Below are 26,947 nucleotides of genomic sequence, written 5' to 3' on the forward strand. Positions count from 1 at the left end.
ACCCTGGATCACGTGTGATATTAGATGATCCCCCCACAACACACATGACATTGCAGGCTTCCCCCGGAGCACGTGTGACAATGTGGGAACCCCCACCCCAGCGGGTCACCGAGCACTGAAGGCACTCTCAGGACACGCAGGTGCTGTGGAGCTGCTCTTCCCTCTATCCACGAGTGTAGGGTCACCGTGCAGATTGTCCAGCGCTGCCCATGCCGGGTTACTCGCCAGGGCAGGCCCATGTATGGACAAGGTTCTCCCCAGGGAGCCGTGGAGGGGCCGAGCCCCGGGGCGCTGGTCCCTGCCGTGGCTGCGGGCACGGTGCCCCTACACCACATCCACGCACGTGGAGAGCGATGTCCGCCGGCGGGGACTGGGACAGCCGAGACAGCGCGGGTCGAGGGGCCCCACGCAGCCGGCATCGCTGGCGAGCAGCCACAGCTCTCGACGGAAGCGCTGGCCCAGGAAGGCGTAGAGCAGCGGGTTGAGGCAGCAGCGCAGGTACGCCAGGCCGCCGGTGACCAGCAGCGCCAGGTCCTTGCGGCGGCTCTGGGCACAGCTCACCTCCCAGCTGGCCAGCAGCTCGGCCGCGTCCAGCAGCACCATCAGGCTGTGGGGCAGCTGCAGGGCCACGAACACCAACACGAGGGCCAGCAGCACTCTCAGTGCCCGGTGGGGCTGGGCACCGCGGGCCGCCAGCAGCGTCCGCGCTACGGCCGCGTAGCAGCTCGCCATCACCAGGAAGGGCACCGCGAAGCCGAGCACCACCTGCACCAGGTTGGTGGCCCCCCGGGCCACCCGCGAGACCGCGTGGGGGAAGACGACCCGGCAGAGCCAGAGGTCCTGGTGTTGCTCTGCCTGGCTGTAGATGAACTGGGGCAGTGCCAGCAGCGTAGCCAGCAGCCAGGCCAGCCCCGCTGTCAGCCAGCCGTGGCGGCGAGCCCGTGGGCGCAGGCGACAGGCGGCTGGCACCCGCACAATGGCCACGTAGCGGTCCACGCTGATGCAGGTGAGGAAGAGGAAGCCGCTGTAGAAGTTGAGGGCGTAGAGACCTTGCAGCGCCTTGCAGGCGGCCGTGCCTGGGGACCAGCCCTGCAGCGTGTCAGTGATGGCAAAGGGCAGCGTCAGGAGCAGCAGGAGGTCAGACAGGGCGAGGTGCAGGAGGCAGACGTCAGTGACGCTGTGTGCCCGGCGGTAGCGGGTGTGCGTGAGCAGCACCAGCCCATTCCCCACCGTGCCCAGCAGTGAGAGCAGCAGGTAGACGGCAGGCTGGAAGGTGCGGGCAAAGCCCTGCACCGCCTGCTTCTCACAGAGCTCAGGCAGCATGTCGGCCTCCCCTGAGTAGTCGTCCTCCCAGGAGTAGAACTCAGTCGTGGCCATCAGCTCCGTCGAGAGGGGGCTGGGGGTTGCCTGCACAGAAGGAGGCTGAATGAGGAGGGCTTGGTGGTGGCAGCCTGGCCACAGGGTGCAGCACCACGCCCAGGGCAGCCTTTCTCCACCCAGCCCCACCGTGGGGAGCCCGGGCGTGCCATAGCCCCCAGTCCCCAGCCCCACGTGCAGTGTGGTTTCTGCCTCTCACACCCACCCCACCGCAGCGGGAGGTTCACCATGCTCAGTCATTGCAAGAGCAACTGCACACTTCCCGAGCAGCCGCCTGCGATGCAGAGCTGCTGGAGGGACGTGACCCCCGGCTGCAGCGTCCCCAGCACAGCACCACGTCCCAAGGACTAACTCTGCAGCTGTCTGGGGAGCTGCTCCAGCATCCCCTGGGGATCAGCACCCAGCCTACAGCCCTGGCTGCCCTGGGCAGTCAGGTCTCGGGCCTCCACACCAGCATCCCTGGATGCCCAAAGCACCCACCCACCCATGCACCACCTTGGGGATCCCAGTGCAGATACAGCCCCACACTCCCTGGCCCTGGACCCAGACAGGGAGGTCCCAGGGCACTGAGCTTGCAGGCAGCTACACACAGTGCTCCCAGCTCCCAGCTGCTCAGCCCTGCTCTGGGGGCAGCGGGAGAGCACTGCAACCTGGCACTGAAGAGCCAGGACCCCACTGCCAGGGGGGTCAGGATCCAACACAGCTCTGATTCAGAGCAGCCTCCCAACAGCAATTTCACTCTGGCCCACGTCAGCAAGTCCAGGCAGTTGGGCCTGAGCCCCTCCACCCGCTCTGGGGCCACAGGTGGGATCTGAACCCAGTGTCAGGGAGTGTTAACTCTCCAGCAGCTCTCCCAGCTCCTTCCCTGCTCTGGGCCCCAGGGACCTGGAACACCAGGTACTGCCTGGATTCCACAGGGACTTGCCTTTCAGCCCAAACTCCCAGAGCTCACAAGAAAACTATCTAAAAAACATAAGAAAAGCCAGTGAGGGGGTTCCTGCCTGGCCCCCAGCAAACCCCTCACCCTGCAGCCCCTCACCTGTTTCTGCATTGCGCAGCAGGACCTTTCCTGTGGCCGGTGGGTCTGGAGCCGTTGATGTCTCAGCGCTCTGTAACCTGTGGTTTGACCACGTGCCTCTCCCGATACCGAAAACAGTGCAGAGCGCAGGCCCAGCCCCAGGGAGGAAGGCGAGGTGGCAGGTGTGACGCCCCTCCAGAACCTGTCCTGAATCTTTTATTTTGTTCATCTTTTACAACTGCACGCTGGGGACAGAAATAGCAACTCCACTCAGTCCCTGTCACGCAGGACTGTGGGCCAAGCCTGGGAGTACCCAGCCAGGGGAGCAGGGTCTGGCCAAGGGCACACAGCATGTACAGGAGACCCCAGCCTACCATGGGGCTGTTGGTGCCTCCTCTGCAGGGCTGGAGGCGAGGCTGGAGGGAATATGGCCAAGAAATAAAATGTGTTTTGCTGTGGGCTGGCACTGAGCTGGACATAGGAAGGATGCTGCTCCAGTGGGATCAGCAGAGCTGTGTCTGGTCCAGGATTATCTCATCCTGATGGGAAACACGGTGGTTCCAGGAGCTGGAATGGCTGCTGGTGCAGGCTGTACTTCCCACCTAGGGGTACCAGCCTGGTCCTGCACTCCTGTGCTCTGCATCCCTGCACCCCCAGGCCCCTGTGCCCCTGCATCCAGCAGGCGTGTTGCTGGTTGTTGACAACAAAATTCCCAGCTCTTCATTAAGAAGCAGATTAATTCCTGTGGGGCAGAGGCCCCACTTTCCTCCACCCAGGGGGCGGCAAATTGATCCCCAGCTTTAACAGGCTCCCGGCCGTTTGCAACAGTAATCCCTCAATCCCCCTTTCTCCCCCGCTACAGCAGTCTTTGCTGCGGCTTATCCCAGCTCTGCCCTCGGCCCTCCTGCTGCCTCCAGACGGGCGTGGGGTCCCAGGCACTTGCTGTGGGGCTGTGGAGCTGCTGTGCCCTGGCTGGGGAGTGGCTGGGCAGAGGCCTCCAGTCCCTGGGGGTTCCCCAGAGCTCTTTGCTGGAGGGTCTCTTCCCCTCCCCTGCTCTTTCTGCAGTGTAGGCATGTTGGCTGCAGACCTCTGCCCCGTGCTGGCTCGGGGGGTGCCATCCTACACCCTGAATCCTAGGGGAAGGGGAGGGAGGAGAATCCCAGGGCCAAAGCTGGCCCTACAGGCAGCTGTGGGTGCACATCAGGGACTCTGCGTGTCCCCACTGGGGCTGTCACAGACCTGACCCAGCACAAGGGGCTGTGGCCAGAGCAGGCAGCACCCCGGGGTGTCAGGATAAGGCCAGCTGGGCTGTGCCTTTCCTGGGGATGGACCCGAAAGCACTGCTGGGGTCTGGGGGACAGGAGAGCAGGTGCCAATGACCCCGGCACATGGTTCCAGCTCCCGGTAGCAGAACTCTCAGTGCACCACCGGCTGTCCCACATTCCTGCCACATCTGGGGCTTTCTGTTCCCTCTTTCACTTCCCAGCGCTGGTCTCGGCTCTGCCTGGGCAGGAAGGAGCCCCAGCACCGGGTACCTGCAGGTCGCGGCTGCGCTGCCATGCGGAGAGCCAGTGGTGTGGAGCTGCCACGCCGAGCTCCTGCCCAGCGCCCAGGGCCAGCCTGGACCCAGCGGCTGCCTGGGCATCCCCGTCCCTCGGAGCTGCTCAGGGCTCCTGCGAGAGTGGGTCTCCTGCTCCTGAGGGGCCAGGGGACACGGGTTTGTAGGTGTATGTAGGGCAGGCAGCCGCCAGCCCCCCCGGCCCCTCTGTCTGGGGGGGTTGTTTGGGAGCAGACACGGGCTAAATCCCTTCTTCTGCACCACTGGAGAGAGCGGCGACCCCGAGACCTGAAGGCCTTAATCTGTGGCTTGATTACAAACCGCCGCCACATCTGCTGCGGGGGAGGGGGGGGGGCTGCGGGCACCACTCCAACCCCCCTTTCCGGACCAGGCATTGCAGAGGAACCGCCCGGGGATGCCCCGGGGAGTTCCTGCACGGCCGAGGCCGCGAGCCGTGTCCCGGTGCAGCCCGAGGACCGGGTGAACTGGGCGGCCGGCTGGAGCATCGCTCGGGGGTGCGGCGAGGGGGGCCGAGGCTCTGCGCTGCGCCAAGTCCGGCCCCCGCGCCCCCCCGGCCCGGTCCCGGCCCCCCCTCCCCCGCCCCGTGGGCGGAGCCGCGGGCCCCGCTCCGCCGTGCGGCTGCAGCACCGGGAGCGGCGGCGTCGAGGGCGCTCGGGGCGCTCAGCATGGGCGCCCGCCGCCTCCTCGGGCTCCTGTTCGCCGCCTGCGTCGGCTTCCTGCGCCCCGGACCCGGCTGCCTCGCACGTAAGTGGAGCCGCAGTCCCGGGAGCGGCCGCTCCGCACTGCGGGACCGCGCCCGCCACCCCGGCCCCGCACCCGTGAGCCACCTCCGCAACCCCGCTCTCACAGGCATCCCCCGTTCTCCCCCGGGCATCCCTCGGTTTCCTCTACTGCCCCGGTCCGCATCGTCCTCAAGGTCACGGCCGGACACGGGCGTCCGGGCTCTCCCCCTCCCCACCCCGCCTGGAGCGGCCCCCGGCAGCCCCCCCACCGCCGGCGGAACCGCGCCCGCCCGCAGCCTCCGGGGACCGGAGGAGCCGGGATGCCCCGGGAATCCGGGATGCCAGGGGATGCCGAGGAGAGCGGGGCCGCCCCGCGGCACCGGGCGGGCTCCGCCAGCGCCTCGGCCAGCGCCGCCGCCCGCCGGGCCGACCCCGCCGCGGGGCTGCACCGGGCCGGGCCCGGTACCGGGGCTTGGGGCATCTGCTCGGGCACGGGGACCGGCGAGGTCCTGGCTGCACTGGACGGTTCCCTGCGGCCCCCTGAGCCGGGGCCCTTGGCCCCTTTCCCCAGGGTCGGGGCGAAGAGGGATGGAGGTGGGGGGCGGTGGGATGGGGAGTGGTGTACCGCGGGGTGATGGAGCACGGGCCTTGCAGTGAGAGCTGGGGGGGGCTCGTGGACTCCCCGGGCTTCATCCGACACGGCCGGGGTGACCCTGTGAGGGGTTCGAGGCTCCGACCTCGTCACAGCATCTTTTACCGGCGCTGCGAGGGTTTGCACGGGACCCCCTGGGCTCCCACGCTGGACCGTGACCCGGCGGGGCGGGGCAGGGCGGGGTGGGGGGTCCCGTCGACCACGTCAGTGCAGAGGCGTCTGGTGCGGGCGCCGGGGCCCGCAGAGGTGTGTCAGCTCCGCTGCAGTGGGAGGGGAGAGCGGAGCGGGCCCGCCGTGCCGCCGGCCAGAGGGGACCGCGGGGTCCCCAGAGCCCAATGAGTCTGCAGGGGTCCCCAGAGCCTTCAGGGTCTGCAGGGCAGGGTCGGGAGAGTTTCTGCAGGGGCACTGCCCAGTTCAGTGCCCCGAGCACGCCCCAGCCCCGCTCTCCCCACAGGACCATGCTACGATGAGCTCGTCGCTCCCCTTTACTCCTACTCCATCGGTGCCTCCTCCAGATACAGCATCTTCTACTCGCCCAGCTTCGCCCGGCTGCACAGTGAGTCCCCCTGCGGGATCGGGATGCAGGTTGGGAAGGGCACGTGGACCCGGGGGTGTCCTCGGCAAGGGCTGAGGAGTCCAGTCGGGTGCTTGCGGTGGGGCTGAGCAAGCAGCCCCCACTCAGCTGGGAGCCACTGGGTGCAGGGCTATGGGGTCAGCTGAGCAGCTCCCCCACAGGCACCAGCGGCTGGTCCCCCGATCCCCGGGACAAGCAGCCCTGGCTCCAGATCGACCTGATGCAAAGGCACCGGATCAACGCGGTGGCCACGCAGGGAACCTTCAACACCTATGACTGGCTGACACGCTACATCGTGCTCTACGGAGACCACCCCACCAGCTGGAAACCCTTCTTCCAGCAGGGCAGCAACTGGGTAGGGGGCAGTCCTTGGGTCCCTGCGAGAGGGGAGCCTTTGAGGGGGGCAGAGACCCCTGGCCTGAAACAAGGTGTTTGACAGCGACCCTTGATCCCCAGACTTTCTTCGGGAATGTGAACGAGAGCGGGGTGGTGCGGCACGACCTGCACTACCCCATCCTTGCACGCTACATCCGCATCATCCCGGTGGCGTGGAATCCACGTGGGAAGATCGGGCTGCGCCTGGGCCTCTACGGCTGCCCCTACCGTGAGTACCTGGCCAGGGGCTCCAGCAGCCCTGTGCAGCAGGACCCTGGCTCTGGCACGTGTGGAAAACCCTCTCAGAGGGGATTGCGCCCGAGCGGTCTGCAGCCGTGGCGTAGACCACAGCAAAAGGGAACATTCCCCATGCCAGGGCACCTGCTGCTGCAGGCAGCGACATGGCTAGGGCTGCTCTGCTCTCCCCAGGGTCCCACACGCTCTACTTTGACGGGGATGACGCCATATCCTACCGTTTCCGGGTTAAGAGGGTCAGCACCTATGAGGATGACATCTCCTTCAACTTCAAGACGCTGGAGCAGGACGGGGTGCTGATGCACGGGGAGGGCTCACAGGGCGACTACATCACAGTGGAGCTCAAACGGGCCCAGCTCCTCCTGCACATCAGCTTAGGTGAGCCAGGGCCAAGGGGCTGAGGACAGGGGGGCCAGAGGGCTGCCAGCTGACATTGCCCCTCCCCAGGCAGCAGCCCACTGCATGCCAGTGAGGGCCACACAACAGTGGAGGTGGGCAGCCTCCTGGATGACCAGCACTGGCACTCGCTGCACATTAAGCGTCTCGGCCACTATGTCAACCTGACGCTGGATGGGGAGGTCAAGCGCTTCCGCTGCCGTGGCACCTTCGACCAGCTCGACCTCGAAACTGAGGTGGGTGCAGCAGGCAGGGGGCTGCCAGGGTGCTGGCTTGTGGTGTCCCTCCCACCCCCCCAGAGAGGGACTGACCCTCTCTCTCTGCCTCCCAGGTCTTCTTTGGGGGGGTGATTGACCACGACAAGCAGCACCTCACTTACCGGCAAAACTTCCGGGGCTGCATGGAGAACATCATCTTCAATGGGGTCAACGTCGCTGACCTGGCCCGGCACCGGAGACCCAACATCCGCTTCGAGGTCCAGGCTGGAGGGTGCCCCTTCTCTGAGGGTCCTGTCCATGCTGTGGGAGGACCCTGAAAGTCCTTAGCCCTGCTGGGAGGTGACCCCTTGCCTGGGGCCAGGCTTCCTGCCCGCTGTGGGGTGACGTGGGGCTGGGCAGCAGCCGTGCTCAGCCGAGCGGCACTGCATTGTCCACACAAGGTTATCCCTGGCCTGGGGTGCCTGCCTGCCTCTACCAGGCATTGGGATCGATTGGGAACGATTGGGGCCAGGGCTGTAGGGATGGGGCAGGGCAGGGGGGGCCTCCCTGCCATGGGGGGGGCCTCCCTGCCATCCCCCCTTCCTCACCTCATCCTGTGGTTGTCCCCAGGGCAGCGTGGGCCACTACTGCCAGGACCAGGTGTACACCCCCATCACCTTTGCTGGCATCAACAACTACGTGCAGGTGCCGGGGGTCCCACGGAGGAACCGCCTGGCCGTCAGCTTCCGCTTCCGCTCCTGGGACACCACTGGGCTCCTGCTCTACACCAACTTCTCTGATAACCTGGGCTCGCTCGAGATGGTGCTGAGCGAGGGGCAGATCAATGTCTCCATTGCCCAGCCTGGCAAGAAGAAGCTGGAGTTTGCCGCAGGTGGGCTAGGGAGCCAGCGCGGGGAGTTGGGGGCATTGTGCCAGCGGAGCATCCCCACCCACCCTCCTGTCCCCACAGGGTATCGCCTGAACGATGGCTTCTGGCACTCAGTGCACCTGGTGGCACGGGAGGGCTCAGCTGTTGTGACCATCGATGATGATGATGGCGCCGAGTTTCGGGTGGCACACCCATTCCACCTCCGTACTGGCAGCCAATACTTCTTTGGAGGTGGGCAGTGGGGCAGAGGCCAGGCTGATGTGTGCCTAGGGGCTGCTCACCCTGCTCTGTCTTGCAGGCTGCCCCAAGCCGGCCTCAATCACCAGCTGCAGGTCGAACCAGACAGCCTTCCATGGCTGCCTGCAGATGCTGAACGTGGACATGCTGCCTGTGGATGTGGAGCTGCTGGTGCAGCGCCGGCTGCTGCAGTACCACAATGTGTACTTCAACGTCTGCGGCATCACGGACAGGTACCGACCGGGACAGGGGTGCTGCCTGGGAGTGAGGGGCACTGCGGGGCCGTGCTGGTGCTGGGACAGGAGCCCTCTGCACCCTCAGGTGCACCCCCAACCTGTGTGAGCATGACAGCCGCTGCATCCAGTCCTGGGATGACTTCATGTGCATCTGCGACCTGACGGGGTACAAGGGGGAGACCTGTCACAAATGTGAGCCTGGAGATTCGTGGGTCAGGGACAGCACGGGCACGTGTGGCCCCCTCCCTCTGCCCAGTGCCCCCCTCACACTGACTCCCACCTCATTCTTCTCTTCCAGCCCTTTACAAAGAATCATGTGATGCTTACCGGGTCAGCGGGAAAACCTCGGGCAACTACACCATCGACCCGGACGGCAGCGGGCCACTCAAACCCTTCATGGTGTACTGTGACATCCGAGGTGGGGGCAGCGGGAGGCCAGGGGGTCCCTCTGTCCAGTGCCCCTGGGGACCAGCCCTGCCTGTGTATCAGGGCTGGAGCAGGATAGAGGGAGTGGGGGTGTCCTGGGAGCACAGTCCTAAAAGCTCCCTGTCAGTGCAGAGGACCGAGCGTGGACCATCATCCGTCACAACCGCCACTACGCCACACGGGTGACGGGCTCCAGTGTGGACCAGCTCTACCTGGGGGCTGTGGAGTACTGGAACGCCTCCTGGGCTGAGGTCTCAGCACTGGCCAATGCCTCTGAGTACTGCGAGCAGCGCATCGAGTTCAACTGCTACAACTCCCGCCTGCTCAACACTCCCTGTGAGCGCTGGGGGGAGTGGGGTTGTGCCATGGGGCTGCGCTGCAGGGCCGTGCTGTGGGACCACGTCTTCACCCTCCCCTGTGCTCGCAGCTGGGCTGCCCTTCAGCTTCTGGATGGGCCGGAATGATGAACGGCACTACTACTGGGGTGGCTCACAGCCAGGCATCCAGCGCTGTGCCTGCGGGCTGGACAAGAACTGCGCCGACCCCCAGTACTTCTGCAACTGCGACGCCGACCACGCGCTGTGGTGAGTGGTGGGGTCTGCAGGACTGAGAGGTGGGGGCTTCAGGCGTGGGGGGTGCAGACTCCGGGGCCCTCAGGTGGGGGTAGTAGGGGTGGCAGGTTGGCAAAGGGACAGAAGCCCCTCACGGCCACACACCGTTTGCAGGAGGACAGACAAAGGTCTGCTGACCTTTGTGGACCACTTGCCTGTCACCCAGGTTGTGGTTGGAGATACCAACCGCACTGGCTCTGAAGCCCAGTTCCTGCTGGGGCCCCTGCGATGCTACGGAGACCGTGAGTGACCATCCCCATGGAAGGTCCCCTGCCTGCAGAGTGCCTACACCCACAGGGGTCCCACACCTGCGAGGCCCCCCACACAGGGAGGGTCCTTGCTCATCCCTCACTGCCCCTCCTGCTCCCCACAGGCAACACCTGGAACACCGTCTCCTTCAACAGGGGTGCAGCCCTGATCTTCCCCACCTTCCAGGCCAATCACAGCCTTGACATCTCCTTCTACTTCAAGACTACTGCCCAATCCGGAGTCTTCCTGGAGAACCCTGGCACCAGGAACTACATACGCATTGAGCTCAACAGTACGGGGCGGCGGGCAGGGGGTGCAGGACTGTAGGGGGCGGCGGGGCTGGGGAGCTCTTCCCAACACCTCACCCTTGCAGCCACCAGGGATGTTGTGTTCATCTACGACATCGGGAACGGGGACGAGAACCTGACGGTGCGCTCCGTGGTGCCCTGGAACGACGACGAGTGGCACCAGGTGAAGGCCGAGCTCAACGTCAAGCTGGCGAGGCTGCGGGTGGACAAGCTGCCCTGGGTGGTGCGTCCGGCCCCACCGCAGAGCTTCGTCCACCTGGAGTTCGACAGGCCCCTCTATGTCGGTGAGACCCCCCGGCCGCTGCCCCCGCGCCCCCAGGTCCCCGCGTGCCGCAGGGTGCTTGCTGAGCCTCGGCCCCGCTTGCAGGCGCGGCGGAGCACAAGACGCGCCCGTTCCTGGGGTGCCTGCGGGGGCTGCGGATGAACGGCGTGACGCTCAACCTGGAGGGCAAGGCCAACGAGACGGAGGGCGTGCGGGTCAACTGCACCGGCTACTGCCAGGACCCGCCGGTGCCCTGCCAGAACAGCGGGCTCTGCGTTGAGCGCTACAGCCACTACAGCTGCAACTGCAGCGTCTCCGCCTTCACCGGGCCCTTCTGCAACCACGGTGAGGGCTGCGCCCTGCAGGGTGAGAGGGGCTGAGGAGCTGACGCTCCCCTCACCCCGTGGGCTCCCCCCCCACCCCTGCAGACATCGGCGGATACTTCGAGGAGGGCACCTGGGTGCGGTACAACATCCTGCCCATGTCTCTGTACGCCGCCCGCGAGTTCGCCAGCATCATCAGCAGCCCCTGGCAGCCCCTGCCCGGCTACAACCTCACCAGCGAGGAGGTCAGCTTCAGCTTCAGCACCACCTCCGCGCCCGCCGTGTTGCTCTATGTCAGCACCTTCGTAAAGGACTACATGGCCGTGCTCATCAAGGACGATGGTGAGGGCAGGGCTCCCTGCCCTGGGGCTCACACAGAGCTTGAGGGGGGCCCTCCCAAGTTCTGGGGCAGCACGGGACCCTCCTCTCTGTGGGTGCTACTCCCCAGCCCTATAGACGAGCTGGATGCGTCCACTGAGAGCTCTGACCCTGCTGATGGCCCCCACTACCCGCAGGGAGCCTGCAGCTACGCTACCAGCTGGGCACCAACCCCTATGTTTTCGCCCTCACCAACAAGCCAGTGACAGACGGGAGGCCTCACCGTGTCAACATCACCCGTCTGCACCGCACGTTGTATACCCAGGTACGGGCCAGGCACTCCCCCACACAGAGCCTGCGGCCTTTGGGGCTGCAGGTCAGGCTGAGAGGGGTATAGGTGGGGTGGCTTCATGGGCACCTGCCTCCCAGGTGGACTATCTCCCCGTCATGGAGCAACGGTTCTCCCTGTTTGTGGACAGCAAGCTGGACTCACCCAAAAACCTCTACCTGGGGCGTGTGATGGGTGAGCTGGGTCCTGCCCTCGGCCACCATGCTGGGGTCTTCAGGGTCTCCTCTGCCCAGCATGGCCCTTGCTCTCCAAGAGGGATGAGCTATCTCCTTCTGTGCCCCCACAGAAACCGGCGTGATTGACCCCGAGATCCAGCGCTACAACACACCCGGCTTCTCAGGCTGCCTCTCAGGGGTGAAGTTCAACACCCTCGTGCCCCTCAAAGCCATCTTCCACCCCACCAGTCCCCTGCGGCCCTACAGCATCCGGGGGGAGCTGGTGGAGTCAAGCTGTGCCTCAATGCTCCCCCTTACCACCATCCTCATCCCTCCTGAGATGGACCCCTGGTACATGGGCATAGGTAGGTGCTGTGGTGGGACCCTGGCTGGAACAGAGCCCCTGACAAGCACCAGCTGCAGAGGGGAAGCTCCAGCACAAGACCTCCCTGCAGCCCACTCTCAGCTACCCACTCTATCTCTGCAGAGTTCCCCCACGTGCACGATGACGGCTGGATTGGGATCATCATTGGGTGTAAGTGAAGCCCCTGGCTGGTGTCCCATGCTCTGCCCTGTCCCTGCACCTCCTTCCCAGACTCTCACTGCTGCCTCTCCCCCACAGTTGTGATCTTCCTGCTTCTGCTGCTGGGGGGGCTGCTGGCACTGCTGTACTTCTACCACCACCGCTACAAGGGCTCCTACCACACCAACGAACCCAAAGCCATCCAGGACTACGGCAGCGCTACCAAACCAGTGCCGGCACCGGCACGCAAGGACCAGAACTTGCCCCAGATCCTGGAGGAGGCGAGAGGGGAATAGCAGGGGCTGGGGGTGGGACAGGCTCACAGCCCCCACATCCCCCAAGACCTGCCCGGGGATGAGTGAGCGTCGCGGGACCAAAGGGCCGAGCACACTCGAACTGCCAACGTCCTCCTCGGGACGGACCGGACCGCACCGACCACCATCTCCTCCCCGCGGCCACCGCTGACCAGCCCCGGAGCACGGCTGTGACCTGCCGAGCCCCAGCCCCACTCGCCCCGGGCACGGGCGGCAGCCCCCTCTCTGGAGGCAGGCTGCTGCCCCCACAGCTGCCAAATCCCGCCTGGCCTCCCGTGGGGAGCCTCGGGCCCGGCCCCCACCCTCCCTCTGGCCGGGGGCGCCCGGCTGCCGCCCCCCGTTAGCGCTGCCCGCGTAGATGACCCGCTGCTTCGCTCGCTTCGCCAGCGCCACGCAGAGCCACGAGCACCGGCCCCGGCACAGCCGGGGCGCCGAGCAATACCTTGCGCCGGCGCCGCGCATGCCGCCGCTGCACCTTGCTGAGATGCTGCTTTCGTAAGATCAGGTACAGATCCTTTCTACCATTTTTTTTTTTTTTTTTTGTTGCTGGATATTCTACTACACTCCGGTTTTTTTATTCTGTCGGTTTGTATAAAAAACCCAAACGGAAGCTCCCGCGGGCCCGACGGTTCCGTGTGTCGTGGTGTGTGGTCTGTAGTTTGCCACTTCTCTGTATGAAGTAGCAGTCCTGCTGATTACCTCCAGCCCAGGGAAAGCTCCTGTTCACTCGCTGTGTTGTGGTAAGACGATGTTACAGAAACGCATTTATCTACCCGAAGGCCTGGCTCCACTGGGCACTTTATTTTTAAAAATCCTGTTCTGTTGAATGAGATGTGAGGATAATCAAATAAAGGCAGAATGACGGCGTTTGACGCTCCCCAGCTTTCCCCCTGGCAGCCCAGGGAGATCCTCTCCGCCTACCCTAGGTTAGCCTGCACCAGGAGAGGGACTACATGGACAATGGCAATTCCTGCTCCTGGAATGGGATGCAGGGTGTAACTAGGCAGGGCTGGAGGCAGCTCAGCTGCTGCTGCACACACACATTGTGTCCTGCTTTCCCTGCCACACACCTCTGCCCCCTCCCCACCCTGAGCCAGTGGGATTTGGGCAGCAAGCGGCTCCTGACCACTCACGATTCCCCTTGGGCTCTGAGGAGGCACAGCTGGGTTGATCCCAGCAGGCAGGGACAGGCAGAGGACAGGCAGGGGACAGGCTGCTGCCAGCTGCTCCTGAGGTAAGAGAGACCAGCAAGCAGGGGAAGGTCTTTGCTACCACTTTATTATGACAAAGGCTACAAGCCACATTATTTAAAGTGCATTATTATTCATTATTCACCGTCAACAAACCACAGACAAAAGCCTGGCATAGTGCAGCTATGGCCGAAGTGGCAGAAGACGCTGAGCCGAGAGCAGGGTTGAGGGGAGCCAGGCGGACGGAGGCGGCAGGGAGAGGGGCTCAGGAAAGTGCTGGGGTACAAGCACTGCTCCAGACAGACCCAAACACCTCCAAGCTCCAGGAGGGCATCATGGACAGCGGGAAGGACGGACAGACATCCTGGCCTGCCCTGGCAGGGGACTGGGAAGGCGTGGTGAGGGCTGGGCCAGGGAGGGATTGGCTCCCAGGCAGAGCCAGCACCTCTCTGTGTTCATGTACCACACATGCTGGGAACCCAGCCCTGGGACATTGGGCAGAGCATGGTCCAGCACCCAGCACCAGGCTGGGCAGGCAGCTGGCAGCACATGTGGCTCCAACCTTCAGGCCACCCCAGGCCCCATCAGGCTGCCCTGTCCCATGCCTGGAGCAATGTCCCTGCAAAGGTGCTGATGGATGCAGGCCCCTTGGGATTCCTGCAGTCCCTCCACACCCTACATGAAACACAGGGCCCGGCCACCAGCTGAGGATTAGTTTAAAGTGCTTTTTTCTTTCCTTTTTGCATTGGGTGCTAAGGCCAAACCTCACCCTGCCAGAGAGTATTTCCCCTTTATCCCCAGGGCCAGGGGATCACAAAGCCCAAGGCAGGTTTCTGAGGAGCCTTCCCTGGGTCACCGTGGGCACTGACTTTTAACATTGTCTCTACCCAGCTCAGTGGCATCCCTATTCAAAGTGACGTGTTGCATAGTGCTGCTCTCCCATCCCCAAGTATCCCTTGGTGCCACTCCAGCCACGGCTGGGCGGTCCCTGCGCCCCAGCCAGCTGGGGCAGAGGGGAAACCGCCTTGGGACAGCAGCTGGGGCACAGGCACTGCTCACACTCCTGCCCCGAGTCTCTCTGGGTGTCTGGATGGAAAGTAGCACTTGTGACACACACAGCAGTGGGAACAGCAGCAGTCATGTCAGCGTGAAGCAAACATGGCATTGCTTACAAGGTGCAGCAGCAAGGTGTGCCGGGACCACCCCCAGGCCTAGATGATGTCTGTCTCCCTCTCTATGCCAACGTACTTCAGAGCATCTGCCTGGCTGTACCTGCAAGACAGGAAGTCACGGCTGCAGAAACGACCTCCCACACTCCCCACAAACCTCTACAGAAGGTGGGGGTCACCCCTGCAGCCCAGTCCCCTGCTGTCCAAGGTACCTGTAGTCAAAGAAGAGCTCCTCTCCTGCCTGGATGGCTCTCTTAGCGAAGATGCCAATCCGGTGGTCTCCGTTCACCATTACAACTACAACCAGAGAGGTGACATCAGAGACATCAGAGACATCAGACACATGCAGCCCCAGCCTGGGCCAGAGCTCTCGCAGCACTGTACCCTGCCTGGTCTGGCTGGGCAGGGGGATCTCACCTTTGGCATAGCAATTGGGGTTCACTGAGTGGTTAGCAAAGCGGATTTTATTTCCTTTGCGGGTGGCGTCAACAACAAAATCTGTTTAAAAAGAAAAAAAAAGGGAAAAAAAAAAAAAAAAAGAAGAAAACTGTGGTGTAAAGGTCAAGCCTGTCACCAAGGTGAGAGTTGGGCTGAGCCTGCCTGCCTGGCCAGCAGCCCTGGCCTCTCCCACCCCTGGCAGCCCTAGGGAATTACCATTGTTGAGGTTGAAGAGGAAGCTGGACATGTACTTGTCATAGACCTTTCCTCGCCGGTCAGCCTCGTCCTGGGAAATGAGCTGTAGAGGGAGAACACCTTGAGAGACTCAGCAGCTGAGGGCTGAGCCAGGCACTCACCCACCTCCTAGAAAATCGGTCTGGCCCTCCCTCCCATCTCACAGGCAGGAACTCGCCAGGGCTCCCAGGGATGGGGCAGAGGCCAGAGCTGGGTTCCCAGGGAGCAGCACACACAGAACACGCTCCTCCACAGTGGAGGGCCAGAGGTGCTGAGATGTGTGTGAAACAGCACAAGACTCGCTCTCCAAACCTGGTCAGAGCGAGCCCATGGCCACGGCAGAGCTGGGGAAGGCAGCTGTCCCTGCTGTCTCCGTGGCTGAAGGAAGCCCTCCCACCACAGGCAGACCCCCCCGTGTGCCCAGCCCACAGCCCTGGCACAGCAGCACTGACCTCCCCACAGTACTCGGAGATGAACTCGTTCTTCTGCACGGCCTCCTTGATGAAAGTGCCCCAGCCAGCCACGTCCGACGGGGCCAGCAGCAAGTGCTGGAAACAAGGTGAAAGGAAGTGGGAAGGGCTGGCAGGTACAGCACCTCCCAGCACCCAGATCACAGGGGCAGAGGGGAGGCAGTGTCCATCCAGCATCCCCTTGTTATGGTGACACACAGCTCCCTGCAAACTTACCCCATTACATGGAGCTGCACAGGACTTGGCACACACTAATTTGCAACTTTCTCTGACTTTTTTTTTTTTTTTTTTAAAATGCAAAATCCCTTGCCCTGACCAGCACAATTCAAGACTAAACCTTTCTCTGGAGCCACTTCTTTTACACTCGCTCGCTCTCAACCCTTCCTCACGTAACTCCCATCTCCCGATTTTCACATCCACAATCCCCACTCCAGAGCAAGCACTGCAGAATCCCAGGGCAGAGCAGCTTCTCTTCCAGACCTCAGCACTCAGGCACCTGCGGGGGGCTCACGCCTCCCTCCCACACAGCAGCAGCAGCAGCAGCAGCTCTGTATCAGCCCTGAGGCAGCCCCTGCCACGCTGCTGTCAATACCTTTTTGAGGCCTCGCTGGATGCTGCAGTTCTTGCAGGAGACCACCTTGCAGTCCCAGTGCTCCGAGGCGCCGCAGGTGAGGCAGAGGTCGGGGTCGCACTCCCGCACAGCCAGGTAGCAGGGGCACTGCTTGGTGTTGCACTGGGTCTTGCAGCGGCAGCCCGGGAAGCGGTTCTGACCTGCAGTGACACAGCCCACGGGTTTGCACTGTGAGGTTTGGCTGAGAGCAGAGGGGCCCTGCTCCAGATGTTCCTCCCCTAGCCAGGTCTCACCCCGGCAGGCCCTGGGTAGGGACAGAATGTTCCAGACAAAAGCCTGGCTGTTGCTTGCGTTGCAGAGCTGGGAACGGAAGCCCAGACATGAAAAACAAACGTGGCAGAGCAGTGGCCCAATGCCCACCCCAAATGCTGGTCACACATCCTGCTCACAGGGGACCAGCAGCGGCACCCATGGGATACAGACACTGCTAGCATTCTCTAAGAGCAGCGTCTCTCAGCTGCCAAGAGTTGCAAGGCAGCATAGAACTATTTCCCCTTGGACTTTACCAGCTGCTAATCAAACTGCTGCAGACAGACAGAGCAGTGAGTGCAGGAATAAAGCAGGCCCCCAGCACGCCCCAGCTCTGCACCCTCCCTCTGCTCTGTGCCAGGAGAGCTGGTTGCTTTCCTGCCCAGTAGTCCTCGGCCTCTCCTTACAGTCAGGGTTGCACTGGCAGAACTTCTCACAGAAATTCTGAGTCATGATGCAAGGGCAGGAGCTGTCACAGGGGTGCTCCGGATGGTCACAGGGCTGGTAGTTGTACACCTGGGTTGGTGAATTATCTAGAGCAAGAGGAGAAATGCCCGGATTAGAAGCTGTACTTTGCAGGAATCTTTTCAAAGCAGCACTGGAGCAGAGAAGGTGCAAGCTCCCCCTCCGCCTGCACTGGTCAGGGAGCCCGGTAGCCCCCAGCTCCCACAGGCACCCGGCTGTGCCCACTGACCACAGCCCAGTGTACAGCAGGGCTGCACACCAGCTCTCAGCCTCCCCTGGCTGCAGCAAACCCCACCACAGGTGTGGCCTCAGCAGGCCCTGGCACTGCCACAATGCCCCCAGCACCCCAAGGAGCCCAGCCAGGCAGAGCTGCTCCCCTCTGCACTGTGGAGCTGCCAGGATGGTGAGCAGGACACGGCTTGTCCCTCCATGGCAGTCGGAGCTGGAGAACTCGACCCTCACAAACCTCCCGTGACACAGCCACAGCCAACACTACCTTTCTTCAGCTGGATCTTCCTGCAGTGTGCAGCCCACAGCCTGGAAAAGGAGCAGAAAGGGTTGAGGAGATGCATGAGCCATCAGGGAGAGCCAGCCAGGACTGCTCTGCACCGGCAGCCAGCACAGCAGAGACAGGCTTGGCAGCTTCATGCATTAATGATCAGCAGCTGCCATAAAATGGAGAAAGACGAGAGCAGTGCAGCTGCAGCAGAAGCTTTTTAAGGCAAACACAGCTTTTTAGGCCAGAATAATACTGGACACACTGGGATCAGCACACGAAGTAGGTTACAAGTTGGGGAGCTGAGGGTGAGGCTGCTGTTAGGGCAGAGGCAGCAGGGGCTGCAGCCAGCAATGCCCTGTCTTTGGGCTGAGCCCAGGGCCACTGAGACCCCAGAACCACTGAGCCCCCAGTGAGGGCAGCAGATCCCTCGAGCTGGGCCAGGGCCAGCGCCCAGTGGCAGCACCAGCAGCCCCGTGTGACAGCAGGATGTGTGCACAGATGGGAGCCAGATGGGGATTACCAGGAATGCGTTGGCACAAAAAAAGGAGCGGATCTGGTTGCATTTAAAGAACAAAACAAGCTTGTCCAACACTTGCCTGTGCTTCCTTTTCTTCTTCTGGGATGGATTCATTAATTCATTTGTCGGCAGTTTCGTTATAAGTGATTCCTTCACGGCAAACTGAAAGACCTACCGAAGAACAGAAGCAAAAACACGAAACGGGTTCAGCGCACTCAAGTTGTTTTACCAAAAGCATAAATCAGAGAGTGTGAGCAAGCACACACAGCGGGGGTTCCCAGTCCCAGACCCAGCGAGCAGCAGCTCTGCCCCGTTTCCCTGGACTCCAAACCCTTGCCCCTCTCCTGCTGCTGTATCACCTGCTGTGGGCGCCCACCTGCTTGCAGGTCTTTGTCCCCAGCAGCCTGGCAATGGAGCAGAAGTTGTTGAAGTAGGTCCCGTGGAAGACGCGGAAGAGCGACTCCTCAGCTCCCGTCCACTCCACAGGCTCCTGCGGCGTCTCCACTGCAAACAGCTGGGAGGAGGCCGGGCTCAGCTTCTGCTTGGTGGGGGTTTGGCAGCGGGAGTTGGCCTCTGGCAGTAAAAGGCAGATGTTAAGCCAAACACACCCTGGAGGAAGGCACCTGGCCACTGTGGTTCTGGGGGGCAGTGGTCCCCCTTGCAGCGCCTCATAACCCTGTCCTGCACTTCTGGCCACACACTCCTGCCCCTGGCTGGGAACAGCGCTCAGAGTCAAGGGCTCGCTCTGAGCTTTGCTCTCGCTTTTCTCGCCAACATTCCTTCTTCCTGGGAGAGCACAGCGAATCCAGTAACAGCAAGGGCAGGGTCGGTGTCCCTCAGGTTTTTCTGGGAACACTGACTGTTTGCTGATTCCAAACTTCCCAGCTGTGCTGGAGCAGAGGGGACCCCAGGAGAACTCCAGCTGTGAGAACCCACCCGCCCTCACTGCCCACACCAGGGGTGGGCGGGTGTTCCCAGGGCTGACACCGTACCCGAGGAGCTAGAGGCCCACTCGTTGCCCGTGTCCCGGTCGCTGTCCCCCTCCCTGGTCTCGGTGACTGCTGGGGTGCTGGAGCAGGATGCACCCACCACGTGGTGCCGGCGGCGGCGCCGGCCTGAGCACTTGGACCGGGGGTTGTGCAGCGCAGCAAACTCTTTGGCTCCTTCCTGCAAGCAGAGCAGAAGACAAGACGGGTGGCAGGTGACCAGGGAACGCAGGAAGGCTTCTCTACAGGCCATGGGGCAAACCCTGTCCTGCCACCACCAAGAACAGGTGGAAGGGGCGGCCACGTGTGCACTCTTCAGCAAGTGCCAAACCCTGCCTGGTCAGTGGAGGCTTCCTGGCCCTGGCCCCCCAGCCCACTCCTCTGGATCTTCCTGGCCTCTTGCTCTGCTCCTTTTTAACCTGGGTTTAATTTCTCTAACACTGCACTGAGTCCAGAGAAATCATTTGTCACACAATTTCCCATCTGCTATAGCTCTGGAATTAGTCTTTGTTGGAAATCTGCTAAAATATGCATCTGGTAAGGTCTGCATTCGCATTCACACTGTCCTGAATCCAACATGGACTAGAACTAATTCTGGAAGTTGTGAAAAGGGTCCACAGAGCTCTGCAGAGCAGGGCTGGCCAAGGCACTTCTCCTGTGGTTTCTGAAGCAGCAACGCACAAACGTACCAGCCAGAGGAAACAGTCTGCGCCGCAAGGGTCTGGCTCAATCTTGGTCTCTCTATTCTTTCGTTTGTACACATTAGGAGTAGCATGAAAAGCTGAAAAAGTAACAGTTATCTTTACTATTAGCATTCTCCAAGAGTCTCCCCCAACTCTGCAAGGGACAGGGAGTAGGAGCCTGCGTGTCCAAGGGCTCCTGTGGCAGCTGAACCCCTGGGGCAGCCCTGCTCCAACCCCCAACGGGGACTCGACAGCTTGGAAAGGAGAGGCCATAGGAAAAGGATCTGCTTTCAGACTGAAACAAAAAGACCACGTGATCTTAATATTATATCTTTTAATAAATAATTCACTGGAAAAAGTCCTGTGACTTCCCAAAGAAGCCCTTAGACCTGGAGAACAGCAGGTCCGGCAGCTAAGCAGTATCCAAAAGGCTTTGGCAGGACCAACCGCAGGAACAGGACTAGGATGAAGCTGTAAGTTCCAGTGAGGCAACAAAACACAGGGGCATGTCCAGACTTTGGCAGTGAAACATTCATGCCTTTCACTGACGAGCTTCTGCAAAGCAAGAGCAAAGTCTGGCGGTGGCAGGACTAGGGCACAAACCGCCGGGAGCTCGGATGAGGCGTGCTGAGCGCGGAGAGGGGGCAGCCACGCAGGTCGGTCTGCCGTCCGTGGGAGCAAAGGGTGGAGCCGTCTGTACAAAAGGCTTCTGGGCACCTGCCAGCTCCTAAAGGCCCCCACTGCAAACTCGGGAGGCACCACCCTCCAGAGACTGCAGCGCGGACTAAGCAAGGCGTGCAGAGGAAAACCGAGGAGAGAGGGCTCTAGGGAAGCGTCCGGCCGAGGCGGCACTTACGATGCAGAAAGCAGTCGTACTTGAAGCAGCGGCGGCAGAAGAGGGTGTGGAAGGAGTGCAGGGACTGCTCCCGCTGCACTGACTTGGCGCACGGCCCGTCGATGTTGGGAGTGCACTGTGGCGGCAGCACGTTGGGGTCCGACACCTCCGTGAGCTCCCGGTACCTGTTGGCAAACAGAAACACCCAGGGGATGTGCAAGCCCTCCCATTTGGGGCACTTTACGTGGTTACATCACTACCTGGGCCCATCAGACTCTGGCCCAGCTGCAGTTTGTAAGGTTTTTTGTAAGGCTCAAAACGTGCTCTGCCCACGGAGCCTGCAGGCACCAAGCTCTGCGGCCCGGCCAGAGCTGGCCTCTGAAATAGAGATTTCATCCCCTGCTAAGAAAGGCAACAGAACCCAAGCAGAGATCTTCTACCTCTCTTTCATATCCTCTGGAAAGCCGTACTCAGGAAACATGGAAGAAATGGCAGTGAATATCATGTCATTGGGGAAGCGCTTCTTGGAACACTTCTTGCTGCCTACAAAGAAGAGGAGACACAATTCCTCAGCCAAGCTGATGTGAACAGGCCTTTCCTTCTCACCCAGAGCGATTCCAGTGACGTTCAGGTTTGTATTTTAAGACAGAAATGTAATCTTATACACAGTGGATAAGCCTGAAGTCCTGCAAATGGGCTAAGGCATTTTCAGAATCAGTGCATGAACACTTCCAGCACAGCATGATGTACTGCTGGAAGAACCAACATCTCTTAAGCACTATTCCTATTTATTTCCCCCAGGGCAGGACTTTCAGACAATGCTTTTCTACATCCACAAAGGCCCTGGTACTTGTGCCACCCAAATCACCGCAGATCAAGGACAAAGACAAAACCACTTGTCAGCACTCCTAAGGTCATCGAGGACACAGGAAAATCCTACAGACCAGAGCTTGCTCTAGGCAACAAGAGCTCCAGGTGCCACAGGAGAGGGAAGAGAAACAGCAATACATGGAAAGCGGGTCTGGAAGGGATTTGAAAAGGTCCATGTCCCTGCCTCCCACAGAAACAGATCTGCCCACGCCTCCCTGATAGGTGCTTGCCAGACCAGCACTTGAAAACCTCCCCATGCAGAGCTCCCACAGCCTCCTCAGATAACACTCAGCTCTGCTAATCTCACCAGGAAATGGGTTTCCAGATGACTCATCTAAATTACTCCTCATCACACTTTAAAGCTGGTGATTTCTTGTCCTGTCCACAGGGGACAGTGAGAACAACCCAGGGCAGGATGGAAATGTGACCACCATAACGCCCATTTCTGTGGCCAAACCCACCTTCTGCTGCAGTTCTCTTTCTTTTCCTTGTGACTGGCAGCTCCTCCTTCCCATCCTCCTGTTTCACCTCAGAATCGTTGTGTCCTTCCTCCTCCTCATCCGAGTACTGATTCAGGGCGTTCACCAGCTCCAGGAACACGGCATCGCTGATGAGGACTGACCCTGAGATCATTTCTGAAACACAGAGGTGTGGGATTGCCACCACCTTTCTCGCTCCTTGCCAAGGCCACTGTCACTGCTACCAGCCGAGCCCTTCTCTCAGTTTTGTCAGGAGTGTTTTATCGTTTTCAGCAACATCAGAGTTTTCCCTGCCTTTCTCTCCCCCAGGCAGTTTTTTGATTGGGCAGGCAGTGCTGTAGGGGAATACACTGGCTTTTCATTGATTAAACTCTTGGCTAAAGCCACAAGCAGAACAGGGTTGTTGAGTTCCTCCCGCTCCCTTGCACATTTTCAGCATCACAGAGGTGCCTGTGAATCCCTGTGCACAGAAGCATCTGCTCCAGAGCACCTCAGGCCTGGAATGGAGCAGGGTATCCAAAGGCAGGACTGTATCCTTGCAAAGGAGAACAGCAGGCACAGTCCTGTTTCCCTGCTCTGAGAGCTCCCACAGAAAAGCTGGTTACTGCTGCCACCTTTTGGCTTCTGAACTACTTAGACATGTTATTTGCAAGAGAATGATTCACAAAACCACAGGATGGGTTGGGCTGGACAGGACCTTAAAGCTCATCTCATTCCACCTCTTGCCATGAACAGGGCACTAGATCAGGTTGCTCCACGTCCCATCCAACCTGGTTTTAAAGGGACAGGGCTGGCTGCTCCCAGGTTACCTTCCTCTCCGTGGACTTTCCCATCATAGTTATTAATAAGTTCTTCAATGAAAGTTTCATCTTCTTCCTTCACCTCGTCACCCATGTAAGGGATATTGCACAGAACAGTTTCATCCTCCACCTGAAGAGAGATCAGACACAAATCAGAAAAGCAGCGTTTGCTGATACCAGCAGGGCTGTGCCCAAGGCTGCTCCAGTCCCTCAAACCCCCCAACAAAGGAGGACCAGAAGAAGTTTAGATGTCTCATCCCTGACATGTCAGTGCTATCTCACTGCCATCCAGTCACAAAGGACCTGCCTAAGAAATAAAATTCTTTTTTTAAAAGAATATAAAAATCCTAGGAAAAAAAACAAACAAAGCAAGCCCCCCCCCAAAAAAAAATATATTCCCTCCTTGAACCCTGTGAAGCAACTCCTTGACCCTGCCAAAGTCACGTGTAAAGGCCACCTGGGTGAGACAGCGTGGGCACGTGGCTGGCTTATGGGATTCCACAAAACAAGCATCTAAACCGACACTTTCTATCACCTCTCGAGCAGACATCGCCTGAAACAAGTGGGTTGAAGAACCACCTCCCAGCTGTGCAACAATCACACACCAACCACGCCGAGACCCTGCGCCCCACAGCCTCCCACATACCATGAAATTCTGCTGGAGAGGGGACCAGGAGTACATAATGGGAACTAGTGCCACCGTGTTCAGGGTCCTCATGTACAGTGTCTGGCTTGAAAATCCTGGGAAAATGCTCTCAACAGTGCACTGGAATGCAAGCGCAGAGAGAGGCAGTGAGGAACCGCCCTGGGAGGCTGTCACAGCCTGAGAGAAAACAGAATTCAGGACAAACACATGGAAGCCCCACATCCACTCTGTGACTCCTTCACAGGAAAAAGCCTTCGGAGTACTTTTTGCCCATTTCTGCATCCCAGAAGTGCGAGGCACAGCCTGACACTGACCTAGGAGAGGAAAACCTCATCCTGTATCCCCACAGCTCCCTGCAGAGCCCTGGTTCCAGTCCCCACTTGCTGCTGCTGTGCTCCTTTTCCACTGCACACCTGTTTCAGGAACGGGTGCCCACTGACTGGCTTCATCAACTGCACCGGCTGCACTCGCAGCTTCTTCCAGTCTTCATTCAGGATCTGAGTCTTTTCATGAACCTTCGCAAAGTTGGCCACAAAAAGAGCCTGAGAGGAGAGAAAGGAGCTCTCAAAATTTAAGAAATCCCGCTGAGAACACTAAAATTCTTCCCGAGAGCCTGTTTTGAGCATCAAAACACAAACAAGGCTGAGCATTTCAGATCGGTGATACTCATTAGAAGGAATTCTAATTAAAGTCAGCATTGGTAGGAAACTGTGCTGAGAATCCACCCAACAGCTAGGGAGCTTAGGGTAACTCCTGATGCCAGCCGGCCTCCTCTGAAATCCTGCTGCCGAGAGAAAGTCATCTGAAACCCACAGCACTGAGAGGGTTCAGCAGGGAGATACCATAAAAACCAAGTGGAAACAATCCCTCATCCAATGGCCTTGTGTGTGCGAGAGCACGGCCCTGGACCAAGGACAGAGCACGGGGAGAAGCAGCATCTGTTCCCACTGATCTGGCTTGCAAGTCAAGAAGAGCTTATCAATCCACAGGCTGACAGCCCTGGCACTGCTCGGGCTCCCTGAGCTGAAGGGAAGCGTTTCAGGGATGCCCCAGCCCAGCCCAGCCCCTGCCGTGTGTGTACCTTCGCTCCCATGTTCGCCTGGAACCTCTTGAGCTGCCGCAGACGCATGTACTCGGACTTGACCTTCCTCTTCCAGTACATGATGCACTTCGATGTCGGTGGAGTGGCGATTTCCATCTTTCTGTAACACCGCAGGAAGAATAAACATCAAATAACGGAGAGCTCAATCCCGGAAACAAGTGATATTAGGAAAACATCCCTGTGGATTTTTAAATGCATCACAGACTTGATCCAGGCAAAATAACGGCCTGGTCGGTCTGCAGCGCTCCTGCCTGGGGAACACCCGCGGCCGGAGCTCAGGAACAGGCCCGGGACAGCAGCGAGGGGCGGTGCTGACCGGGACCGGCTTCTCCTGCCCCGCGAGCCCCCGGAGCAGCCCCTGATCCCGGGGTGTTGCCGGGATCCCCGGCCCCCGTCCGGGACACGGTGCCGCAGAGCCGCGGGTCCAGCTCCAGCCGCTCCGGCCGGGCCCGTGCGCTCCGGGAACGCGCACCGGAGAGAACCGGGACCGGCAGCGCCGGCGGAACGCGGAGCGTGACCGGGCCCCGAAGCCGCCCCGGGTGGTACCACGGGGACCCCCGCTCCCCTCCCGGGACCCCCCCCCCGGCCCCGCCCGCACTCACGGATCGGCCATCGCGACACGGGGAGGCCGCGCGCCCCCGCGACACTGCGCGCGCGCCGGCCCCGCCCGGCCCCGCCCCGGCCCCAGGCCCCGCCCCGCACGGCCCCAGGCCCCGCCTCCGGCCTCGCGTATTCCCCCGCCCCCAGCTTTGCGGCCACGCCCCTGTCCCGCCGCAGGTCACGCCTCCCGCGCCGTGGCCACGCCTCCGTCCCGCTGCCGCCGGTGGTCCCGGTGCTCCCGGCTGTTCCAGCGCCCTCGGGGCTCCCCCGGTGGATCGGGCCCGTGTCAGCCCGGCTAACACCCCCGCGGGCTGCGGGGGACGGGCCCCGCCCATGCTCGGTGCGCCCGATCCCGCCTCTGTTGCGGGCCCGGTCCGGTCCCGCGGGAAGCGCTTGGCGGGACAGCGCCGATCCCGCCCCGGGGCAGCCTGGCTTCGACGAGTCGCCCCGGCAGTCCCGGGCCCCTCTGGCTCCCCGTGGCGGCGCCGGGCAGGAAGCGGCTGCTGGCGGCGGCCCTTCCTGACCCGGTGGCCTCGGCGGTGGGGAGCGGGCGGTGCTGGCTCCTACCCCGGCGGGGGCCTCGTCCATCCCCCCACGGCGGTTCGGAGAGCCGGCTCTCCCCGGGCGTCCCTCCCCCCTGACCCTGGCGGGGTCACCCCAAGCAGTCCCCGCATCCCGCCCGCATCTGGGAGCTCCGCTGAGTCAGGCAGGGCGGGGAGTCCCTGCAGTTGGAGTTGGTTCTATAGCACTAGGGGATGACTGCATTTGCCCTGAGAAGGGGCAGGATTGGGAGAAGAGTCCCGAGCACCATTATCCTGACCCTGCACGGGCCAAACCCCTTCTTTGGCACCCCGGGTGGGGCTTGGCCGGGAGCACCGGGGATGCCAGGCTGGGTGGGGGGCCCAGGCCTTTGGCTAGCAGCCACCATCCCATCCCTGCCTGTCCTGTCCCTGCCCATCCCCTCCGGATGCCCCAGGAGGGAGGTGGCTGTCCTGGCCCTGGGGCCGTGCTGAGATCATTGGGTGTCTCCCTGGCAGAGGCTCCTGCCACCCAGCTGGAGGCTCTGCTGGCTCCAGCAGAGAGTGGGACTGGGGGACTCCAGCCCTGTGGCCACTGGAGTGCCAGGGATAGCTTCCAGATGTGGCCACTCATCCGCAGAAGGTCCCGTGGTGCCCTGGAGTGGTGGCTGCTGTGGCCTGGGGAGCGTCAGGCAGCTCTGCCAGAACCTTTGCTGGGGAGCTAAAGACAGGAGTAATCATCTCTCCACAGCAGGCAGGGTCCCTCTGACCTGCATTTCACTGCTCTCCAGTCCCCACTCTGCACGTCTACAGGTGGCTGTTAAAGGGGATGAGGCTTTGAGCTGCACCCTGCCCCTGGCCAGGGGTGAAACGAGCTCACCTGGCCTCAGCCCCGTCCTGTGAGGGAATGCCGCGGACCCGTGGGCTGGGGTCACCCTCAGCTGGGGGACATGGGCCCCTGGGTGGGAACTGCTCCAGAAATAGGGGGCTCCAGCAGAGCTGGGCAGGCACCGGGCTGGGCGGTGCAGGAGGAAGGCGTTGGGGCCAAGGACTGTCAGGGTCGGCCAAGTCTCTGCCCTCTCCCCACCTCCTCGGCCTCGTGCCTGTGGGTAGGTCACGTCATCACCCTTCCCTCCTCGGCCGCGGGCCTGGGAAGGGGCTGGAGTTGCCCCAGCTGTGCTACCCGTGGGGCAGGTGTTGGGACCACTGGTCCCCCTGCCT

At 61.4% G+C, this 26,947-nt stretch overlaps 3 protein-coding genes across 5 annotated transcripts; 1 reads left to right on the top strand and 2 right to left on the bottom strand.

The window, feature by feature from the left end:
* Positions 1-324: 324 nt before the first annotated feature.
* Positions 325-4,459, bottom strand: CCR10 (C-C motif chemokine receptor 10). Its single transcript, XM_027896001.1, is given in 4 exon segments — positions 325-1,407; positions 2,417-2,461; positions 2,464-2,514; positions 4,328-4,459. Coding segments are annotated over 4 exon segments (1,311 nt in total).
* Positions 4,460-4,639: 180 nt separating this feature from the next.
* On the top strand, positions 4,640-13,218 carry CNTNAP1 (contactin associated protein 1). Its single transcript, XM_027895987.1, has 24 exons — positions 4,640-4,718; positions 5,803-5,904; positions 6,084-6,277; positions 6,379-6,526; positions 6,727-6,930; positions 7,000-7,184; positions 7,280-7,423; positions 7,776-8,037; positions 8,116-8,265; positions 8,333-8,504; positions 8,593-8,699; positions 8,806-8,925; positions 9,066-9,269; positions 9,361-9,517; positions 9,659-9,786; positions 9,918-10,085; positions 10,167-10,385; positions 10,469-10,708; positions 10,792-11,028; positions 11,202-11,329; positions 11,434-11,527; positions 11,640-11,873; positions 11,996-12,043; positions 12,131-13,218. The coding sequence occupies exons 1-24, from the start codon at positions 4,640-4,642 to the stop codon at positions 12,325-12,327; spliced, it is 3,921 nt and encodes a 1,306-aa protein (XP_027751788.1). The 3' UTR covers positions 12,328-13,218.
* Positions 13,148-25,266, bottom strand: EZH1 (enhancer of zeste 1 polycomb repressive complex 2 subunit). Of its 3 annotated transcripts, XM_027895989.1 has the most exons (21): positions 25,211-25,266; positions 24,588-24,708; positions 23,920-24,048; positions 23,507-23,626; positions 22,870-22,990; positions 22,043-22,216; positions 21,152-21,254; positions 20,733-20,896; positions 19,883-19,974; positions 19,200-19,374; positions 18,584-18,780; positions 18,287-18,378; positions 17,688-17,728; positions 17,134-17,259; positions 16,439-16,617; positions 15,829-15,924; positions 15,359-15,440; positions 15,122-15,202; positions 14,917-15,001; positions 14,708-14,807; positions 13,148-13,164 (listed from the first exon to the last, which is right to left on the bottom strand). In XM_027895989.1, exons 1-20 carry the CDS (start codon positions 25,219-25,221, stop codon positions 14,747-14,749), a joined length of 2,250 nt encoding a protein of 749 aa, XP_027751790.1. In that variant the 5' UTR covers positions 25,222-25,266; the 3' UTR covers positions 13,148-13,164; positions 14,708-14,746. The 3 variants fall into 3 exon arrangements, with proteins under 3 accessions (XP_027751790.1, XP_027751791.1, XP_027751789.1); XM_027895990.1 differs by lacking the exon at positions 13,148-13,164 and having other exon boundaries at positions 14,005-14,807; positions 24,588-24,712; positions 25,214-25,266; XM_027895988.1 differs by lacking the exon at positions 13,148-13,164 and having other exon boundaries at positions 14,005-14,807.
* Between the last annotated feature and the right edge of the window lie 1,681 nt (positions 25,267-26,947).

This window comes from Empidonax traillii, unplaced genomic scaffold, assembly GCF_003031625.1.
Source record: "Empidonax traillii isolate 1590-97213 ecotype Southwest subspecies unplaced genomic scaffold, ASM303162v1 scaffold476:size613836, whole genome shotgun sequence".
In the NCBI taxonomy this organism is placed as follows: domain Eukaryota; kingdom Metazoa; phylum Chordata; class Aves; order Passeriformes; family Tyrannidae; genus Empidonax; species Empidonax traillii.